At 37.6% G+C, this 9,501-nt stretch overlaps 1 protein-coding gene across 3 annotated transcripts; it reads right to left on the bottom strand.

The window, feature by feature from the left end:
• Positions 1-4: 4 nt before the first annotated feature.
• On the bottom strand, positions 5-8,120 carry bdh2 (3-hydroxybutyrate dehydrogenase, type 2). 3 transcript variants are annotated; one of them, XM_073478948.1, is made up of 10 exons: positions 8,098-8,120; positions 6,268-6,355; positions 5,219-5,297; positions 3,959-4,055; positions 2,202-2,310; positions 1,779-1,839; positions 1,501-1,614; positions 1,108-1,166; positions 838-930; positions 5-297 (listed from the first exon to the last, which is right to left on the bottom strand). In XM_073478948.1, exons 2-10 carry the CDS (start codon positions 6,337-6,339, stop codon positions 244-246), a joined length of 738 nt encoding a protein of 245 aa, XP_073335049.1. In that variant the 5' UTR covers positions 6,340-6,355; positions 8,098-8,120; the 3' UTR covers positions 5-243. The 3 variants fall into 3 exon arrangements, with proteins under 3 accessions (XP_073335049.1, XP_073335043.1, XP_073335057.1); XM_073478942.1 differs by having other exon boundaries at positions 6,268-6,358; positions 8,098-8,119; XM_073478956.1 differs by lacking the exon at positions 8,098-8,120 and adding an exon at positions 8,084-8,097.
• Between the last annotated feature and the right edge of the window lie 1,381 nt (positions 8,121-9,501).

The raw sequence follows: 9,501 nt of genomic DNA, 5'->3' as shown, positions 1-9,501 counted from the left end.
AAACTTTGTGAAAACATCTACCAAGGGATGTATTTATTATTATTAGATAACAACACAAGTACACTGTAGTTATTACAATCAACAAGTTCATATTTTGGCATTGCACACATTTGCAGCATAGATTTAAGTTGGAAAATGTCTCCCATAATATGCAAAATCAAAACAAACAATCAAGTCAAATTCTGTGCACTTAATTTGTGGTTCAAAATGAAAATTGAAGCAACTGCCTCCGCTGAAGTTTTCTCAGAGTCTCCAGCCTCCGTCGATGATATGCTCTGTCCCGGTCACGTAGGCCGACTGTAGAGGAGCAGAGAAACATCAGATCACTGGGAAATGATTTCACCACTATCCAATCAACAACAACTTAATTTGCAGTTATAAACTATGGACTATGCACTCGGGTACGTAACCAGGATTTCAGAAACACAGAGGTCAAAAGACTAAATAGCTCTCCCCTCTCAGAAAGACACAGAGAATAAAGTCTGTTTTAGGATTACTGGAAATAAAAATGGTTGACTCTTCAATTTTACTGTCTTTTAATTTTATTTCCCAACATGAGGATCTAAAGAATTTAGATTCATTTTCAAAGCCTCCTCCTACAACCGGTTAAATTTAAGTGTAATGAGTCTAAAAATACTGAAATCAGGCTTTAAAATATCCATCAGTATCCCAACTTTAATGTTAACTTCCACAAGGTTGCCTTAAATTTCTACAACAAATAAAAAGCACCTGGACTTCTGTGTCCTGTGGTAGCTACAGCCTTGAAAATACTGCCAGACTGCTGATATGCTGTGCCACACTCAGGCATTTATTGCATTGTTATCTGCAAGCCCTCACCTCATCTGACGCCAGGTAAACGCACAGGTAAGCCACCTCTTCGGCTGTGCACATTCTTCCAGTTTTCTGTCTTGCCATGAAATCCTTGTAAGCCTGAGAAGTTAGAGAAGAGCGAGAGAGGGGAGGGTTACCGTTGTATCATTCATTATCTTCAAAGCATCAGGATTTGTTCTTGTGGAAACAAGGATAAGTTGTACATGTTAAATGACTCAAGCAGGTATTACTGTCAGATTACGAATGGAGAAAATGACAGAGTAGAGTCTAGCACACCTGTTCTGGGTCAGGTTGGGCCTGGATCCTGCCCCGCAGCGATGGAGTATCAACAGTACCTGATGAAATATAGAAAATATTGAAGACTGAAATACGGACAGCTTTTGATTAATTGGATGATTTTGATTACCAAACGGGTATGAGTGTATTCAGCTCATGTCTGCTGTTCAAATAAAAGGCTGATAAAGTCACATAGTATTTGTACATACAATGTTTTGAAGGGACAAACTCAAGGACTGGGTATCTTTGAAATACACAATGTCCACAAACATTTATCAGTTATCTCATTTATCAGTCATCAGCTATCTTTTGAAATGCTGGTAACCTTGAGTCGTACTTAAAAAATGAAAAAGGACACACTGACTTTTATTTTGTAGGGCGTTCTAAACTCACCAGGACAAACACAGTTACAGCGAATGCCTTTCTCAATGAAATCAGCGGCTATAGACTTGGTGAGCCCGATCACTGCAGCCTTAGAGGTACTGTAGACACACCGGTTCACAACACCTGTGTCGAGGAAACACATATGTCACTCACACAGACACACACGCAAAGCAGTTATCTGAGATAAGAGGATTACAATGAACATGGTCATACTTCAACGACTTAATGTCCCATGAAATTTGTTCTACAGTCATCTACAGTGACAAGATCTGTGGAAGATCATTTACCTTTTATGCTTGATGCAACAGATGCCATGTTTATTATGTTTCCTGACTTCTTTGCCAACATCTAGAATGACAAAATCAATTAGGAAGGTGGCATTTAAACAGAACTTAAAAGGTAAAATGAAGAGTAACATTACGCAACAGGCTTAGGTCTTAATTTTTATGTAATGACAAATGGGCCAAGATCCAAGCTAAAATTCCTCTTGGAGACACTTTGGTTAGCTTGTGGCTAAAGCTGGATTAGCGATTGGGCAGTCACCGCCCATCATGTTACAGGCTCACAGTAATACAGCTAATCCCAGCGGACAAAGGATGGGAACAAAATAAAAGCATATGTCGCTCAATTTGTAACCGCACCTATTTCATTCTCCCTCCCAACAACAGGATAAACAGTGTTAAGCTTTTAGTTAAGTGGGCAAAGGTCACCTTAGGCAGGAAAGCCTTGATCATGAGGTACATGCTGCGGACGTTCACATTCATGGTGAAGTCCCAGTCAGCCTCTTCGCAGTCCAAGATGGAGCCATGGTGCACAAACCTGTAGACGGCGGGAGATGACACGTAAACTTGGAATGTAGCAAAAGTAGTCAAACGGTATTAAAATAAATTATCTTGACATATGGCTTTAGCTAAGAGGTTAAAATATGTCAATCAGAACCAAAACGTAAGAGCATAGGAGATCAATATGTAATGAAGATTTTTAAACATGAAAAAATGCTGTTTTATACCCCTCAGAATTTGTCCAAAAGGGGTCGATTTAGAGTTTTGTTAAGGGGATTGACAAAAGGTCAGGTCGAGGTTAAACCTCGAGGTATAGGGATTTTGGAAATGTAGTTAAGCAGGAGATGGATAAACGTGCTTAGTGTAGAGACAGCATATTGGCAAGAAAAGCAGAACTGCTATACACTAATTGTGTGTCAAAGGAAGGGTAACACTTTATAATAGCTATCATTAATACATGTTAAATTTATATGTAAACTTTAGATAATGGTTATTTCACTGTTAAGAAACAATGAAAAGCTTTATAAACCATTTATTAAGCAACTATATTTGTAACGTTGCAACTGATGTTTTTGATGGTTAATAAATACTGTGTAGTTATCTATAAACATTATTTAGATTGTCATTAAAAAGTTGCAATTGATGTTTAGAAACCTTTACAATTAGTTAATAAATGGCTTATAAAGCATTTTGTTGTTTGTTCAAAGTGAAATAGCTATTAACTAAAGTTTAATTAACTAGCATTATTAAGGATGGTTTCATAAAGTGTTACCAGGATAGGCTGTCAGTATACATACAATAATATATATACATTTATTGTTGTCAACAAATCCCATGAATTGACCAAAAACATGGGTTTTCTGACTCCCCCCTTAAAAGCTGCAACCAATTGTTGTTTCTTAAAAAAAAGAGGTAATTTTCTAAAACAGATGGGACCTGTAATTTTTAGCATATCTTAAATACACAAACAGATTTAGACTTTATCGTCCTAGAGGGAGATTTGTTTTCACAGCCCGGTACAGACATAAACACAGCAGCAAACAGATGAAGACAATACATAACAGTATTAATATTTGTTTATAGTTTGTGCTTATGCATACATTTCTAGTGTATATGTTAAGTATATTGTATAACATGTACACATGCATACATAATAAAATGCTTTATTTTTATCTTTTCATCTCTATGTTTTATTACTATTTTATTTTATTTTCTCCCTTTTCACGTGCATTTCACTGCACATTGTATTGTATGGTCTGTGTATGTGACAAAAAAAGCACCTTGAACCTTGAACTATAAGTGCTTTCATACATCCCAGCACACAACAATGTCAGCGAGACAGTTTGTTCAATCCTGCAATGGCAGAGGGGACAGAACTGCTGCTGAAGCCTCAGTTTTAAGTCCCGTGTCTCCATCCAGATGGCAGTAATATGAAGTGATGATTGAGGGGGGGATCAGTGTCATTGGGCTATTGCAGGTTTTGCAGACTATTTTCAGCCGTGGATCTGACGCTAATGCATATTTGGATGCATATGTGGGCTAGAATCGAATAAACTACAGTTTCCATTAAAATGTAATGAAAGAACTGTCACCCAGTGCAATAGTCTGGCTCGTTGATTCATGAGATTTCCTGACAATAAAAAGAGGGATATGGTCAGATAACACAGGAAAGAAGGAAAGAGTACCCAGCAACGTTGAACAGCACGTCTACATGCTCGTGTTCCTTGGCCAGGGCTTCGACTTGTTCCTTCTTAGTCACATCCACGACCTTGGTCTTGATCCCTGTTGGTGGAGAACAAAAGAGCTTTGGTTCAGGAGAACAAGTCACATTTACTTTAATGGAAATGGCACAGATTTACATAATGATAAAAAAAAGCAAATTTATTATGAAACATTTTTTTGCAGGACACTTAATTTAAGGAAGAGACCCCCCCGACCCAAAACATGAATGCTTTTAGTCCTATTTAGAGCATGGGGTAGTGGTGCACTCCAGCCTCTTGTGGCCAAAAATAAGTATTGAAAAAACAAACACGTGGAAAAATTATCATGGCAAAATAACAATAAAACAATACAATTTTTCTGACTTGCCTCTCAGGGCTTCCATAAAAGTGTAAACAAAGCAAAACTTTATTGCCCTTGCATTCATCATATATCATCTTTAGAAATGCTTTCATAAGAAAACTACCTGTTGGCCATATCAGCTAAACTAAAACTTACAAAACATTTACTTATCTAGAGTGAATTAAAGGTGCATTATGTAAGATTGACCGACTGTTGAATTCATACTCCTAACAAATAGGGACAAACAAATCAACAGAGAACTGCAAACTGCTGCTAACTCTAGCTGCTGTTAGCTAATAAGCTCAGGTAGTGGTGCAACTAGTGGTCCTGACTGGGAGCTTACCCCACTAGCACAAGAGTTTTGGACCGAGACCCAGCAGGGAGTGCCGCCATAACATTCTGTCCAACAGTTACTTTCTGTTGATCATTTTAGTCAATTTTTGGATTGTTTTAAACAATTCTTTTTATAATATCTTATTAAATATTGCAACTTTAATGAGTGATTTTTGAGCAAAAATTTCCAAAACAATCCAGCTAGTCTGATATAATATTTGCTACATTTTTGATGTCGCCATAAGCTCTAGGAACCAGTGATGGCTTTTTTACTTTTTTTTTTTTTTTTTACATTTTATAGACCCTATGATTAATTGATTAATAATTTAAAACAAGGAGATTACCTGACAATAGTTGCAGCCTTGAAAATGGCTGGAATCATCAAAACCGTGCCTTGTTTGGATTAACTATGGAGATGTATCAAATTAATCTTGTTCTGAGCTACCAGAGGTTAATACATGATCAAGCCAAAATGAGCCTCTGCCTTCCTGGTTGCAAAGCACTGGTTGCCCAGCAGATGTCAGGCTCACACCAGCAGAAATGAACCTTACCTTGAATGGCGTCCAGCTCTTTCAGCTTCTCTCCATTGATGTCTGTCGCTGTGACTTGGGCTCCCTCCTTTGCAAATGCCTGAAGTTGAAAAAACTTGAGTCAGATCCAAGCTGTTCCACAACATGTAACAGCCCAGGATCCCCTTTTTGAAAAGGAATGTTGACAGTGATGCAAACACAGGCAATAATTCAGGTCTCATTACCATGTATCTGCTGACACAGAATTTCTAGCCCTAATCCCTCAGTCTTTAACATTAATCCCTTCTACCTCGGGTCAGGTGATAGCTAATGGAGTGACTGCCTTATTGACCAAAGCAGACCACATCGGCAAGATACAAAATGCTCGATACACCCCTCACACCATGTGCCAATTTTAATACTTATGTGATTTGAACCTAGTGATGCGCGATGTAAATAGGCGGCTGCATTTGAATTCCTCCACACTACACAAATCTCTGCATATAAGGCACACTTGAAGACAACACTTGAAGGGAATGGAAGTGACGATGACCCAATCTTCACAAGGATGTGTGTCTGATTTTCAAGTGTTTTGCTATCTCTCTGGCAAGTATACCACCAGAGGATTGTGCGTGAGGATTGTCCTGAACCTGTGTTTGCTTCATCTCGAGAATCATTGTTACAGCGGTTATTTACAGCACATGCATATAAATATTCTACAAAACAACGATTTTTAAAAAAAAATGTATTCAAAGTTTATAGACTGTAGTTTTTAGTGGATAATTTTGGCATAAAGATGGAGTAAGGTAAGAGTAAACATACGCATGTATTATATGTTTTTGTAGCGTGGTAATTTGGACGAAAATGTATTTTTGGATGACCAGTATTGTTGCGGTGACAAAAGATATCATGGGATGTCTTGAGCATTAAAATCTGCTGTCTGCATTGCACGTAAACTGGTTGAAATATGTAAAAAAAAGCCAAAAGATACACTGCTTCGAGTCTGCACACAGGCACAGGCTATTAAGTCAACAATTTTCCTCCCTTGGTGGGAAACATATCAGTGAATAGTTCTTATTAAAGCTCATTACTATTGCTGCTGCACGTCCAATCCCCTGCGCGGCAGCTGACAACACAATCACTTTTCCGTCCAGACGGCCCATGGTGCACCTTTCACTGCTGCTGTGATACAGACAAACAAACAAAAACAGGGTATTGGACAGTCACAACAGGTTCATTTTCATGATAGAGGCTCTCTTTCTTAAGAAGAAAGATCTTCTGCTGAGCATTCATTGGATATTTACAAATGTGTTTATGAGGGATCATTGCAGCTGAAAGGTTGCAGTAAAGAATGACAAATAAAGGAATAAAGGAATATATTACATATCACTGTATATGCATGAGCAGCCAAAGCTGCTTGAAGACAAAAGAAAAACAGCTCCAACTAAAGAAACTCAATCTCTACCAGGAGAATAATTCACTAAAAATGATGTCAAAACACGCTGACAGATGAAGTGAACGCTCAGGAGTGCACCATGAGACTGAACTCTTACCAGATTTACCACTTGAGGTTTGCAACTGGTTGCATTAATCAATCACAGAACAATCTCTGCTCAACTGTGAAGTAATGATTGACAGGCTATTTCTCAACAGACATTATGTGCAGTGACACCTGGAATGTGCTAAATGGTTTTATGGCTTCAGAGAAAAAATCTCAGACCCGCAGCCTACACTACTGAGCGTTATGAAACCTAAAATCAGGCGTTATATGGAATCAGAATGTATTAATATGAGCTCATTGGGCAGCTGTCCATTATTACTGTGTCCTTAATAGTTAGTTGTAGGAGATGGTTATAAAGTCTGTGGCTATAAATATGCATGACAATTTCATTACAATATTTCTCACAAGGCTCTCTGAGGACATGTCGCTTTATATTTTTTGATAGGACTTAAGTGTGTCAAATCCTTGTACTTGTTTAGCTTTTAAATCAAAGGTATACTTATCAATACCCCTAAATACCAATGTCATAGTAGGTTAAATTATCTCTGTGTAAATGAATGAATGTACACATGCCAATTGGGACAGTATTTATCTGTGAAGTCAAACTTCCGCTCAGGACTCTAATGGTGCACATATGAGTGACAGCTGCAATTATCTGTAGTATAATGTACAGTGACAGCCTCAGGGGGACGTTAATACACAATGTCAATCAAAAGCAAATATTTACAAGAATTAAATGACTTTGTAAGCTTTATATGGAAATCCTAACACACCCTACAAGGACATCTGAAACGGTGTGGATCTAACTCGTCTGGCTAGTAATTCAAGCACAACACCTTTGCCCAATTGGAAAGACCTAGTTTTGGCAAGCTGGCACCTTCAAAAGTATGTCGAATTAACCACCGGCTGTCCCTGTTTGCAATGTTTTCCCTCCATGAATGTACAAACAACTACCTACAACTTATACTGAAGAAAACGTAAAAACATGAAGATTCTTAGGAAAGTTCCGTCAAGAGGAGCATCATCTTTTTCTACCATTTACAAGCGGATTTATGGGTATATAAAAACCCTAAAGTTTAGATTAAGGGTGTGAGACTTGATTGCAAATAAATGCTGCCTTAACTGCAGCAGTGATGTATAGTTGTGGTGTACATGTTGACAGTTGCATTAAGCTATTGTTGCCTCTGCTTCCGTGCCAGTCTGCGTGATTCCTACTACTCACACTTTCCCTGCAGGCCTGTAAATCTGGCATGGCTGCGTTTCATTTAACTTGTCTCACCAACTCCACACTTGATAACTTCCGCACGGAAATAAGTGCAAGTTGTGCGTCATTACAGCTGAACTAACTGTGAAGCACTGCGTTGTGGTATTTGTATATTTACGACGCATACTTTGCAAAGTCATACTTTGTCAAACTCACCCTCTGCGCAGGTCAGGTCCGACTCCGAGACATTTAACGGAACGCTGATCAGAGCAGCTGAACACGTGACTTTCTACTCGTACCGCGATTGGTTCTCTACCCGGAAGTGTGCATGGCAGATGAAATTGAGAGCAAGCGTGTGTGTTTTTTGCCCAGCAGGGGCACATTTAGTTATTACTATTCTTTATTACACAAAGAGTGAATAGAAGAAGAAAACTTTACATTTTATCGTCAAAAAATCTAATTTATAAACTGTTAGGAAATAATTGACATTATGTTTAAATAATTACAATTTCCATAATGAACAGACACTACAGAAGAGACATAAACCATAAAAACATTAACACAGACAATATGGTACAAAAATATATAAAGAAATACAATTTAAAAAGAAAACTTGACTAAGACATTACATTGGTGAGATTATTTTTCGTATGTGTGAAGATTTTTGGCACCTTTAATTAATTTCAGGAATCTAAGATTGAGTTGAATTTCATTATAACACATGAAGATACTGTAGGTATGGCCAAACATTGACCATAAGGTCCAATTTTGTGTCTTCCAATACTACCGTCTGATCTACAGCAGGCATTGTGGTTTTGCTACTTAACCATTCCATGAAGTGTTTCCAGAGTACGAGAGCATGAAACAAATAGATGTGGCGTTGTTTCAATATCACCTTCACAGAAAACACATTAATTGCTTTCAAAACCAAATCTTAATAATACAAATTCACCCGAGTAGAAATCGTTATTACTTTGTAGTGAATTTCTTTTGTTTTGTGTGGAACTGGGTACTGTCTGTTGCTCATGAATATTAAAATCACTGTTTCTACAAGACTGAGCAGGATATACATTTTTTGTTAGAACTGATTTTGTGAATTTGCTCAAACACCAAAATGAATTTCATTTGTTGAAAGTGAGGGAAGATGAGATGTGGACTGACAGTACAATGATGGAATTGGATACGTATTGGGTTTGGCATTGATAAGAAACTGAAATTCTGTGAGGTTCCAATTAAAGTCACGTTTAAGACAGAAGTCATTGTCAAGTGATACATCCCCATTTGCATTCAAAAGGTCCATTATATAACACATTTTTCCATCCAACCAGTTTCTATTAAAGAAAGATTTTCTTTCGTGAAGTATACCTGTTTATGAGGTGCAAAGTTATTATTGTAAAATAACTTCCAGAAAAAGTAGCGCCTGTAGGTGACATTTAGAAATCTTGAGAGGCAATTTGGTGACATTGTAATCACACTTTAAGATAAATTATACAGCAAACATCTTGTCAAATATAGTTTGAGGGAATATGTGCCAGATTGCCAATGGATTTCACACATTGTTTCAGCCTTCTTAGCTTTAATGTTCCATTCATTCAGTCTTTTGCCTTTAGCCCACCTTTA

The sequence above is a fragment of the Pagrus major genome, chromosome 1 (assembly GCF_040436345.1).
Source record: "Pagrus major chromosome 1, Pma_NU_1.0".
NCBI classification, from domain to species: Eukaryota; Metazoa; Chordata; class Actinopteri; order Spariformes; family Sparidae; genus Pagrus; species Pagrus major.
Note: the sequence above shows the minus strand (reverse complement) of the source record. Positions and strands in the feature narration are given on the sequence as shown.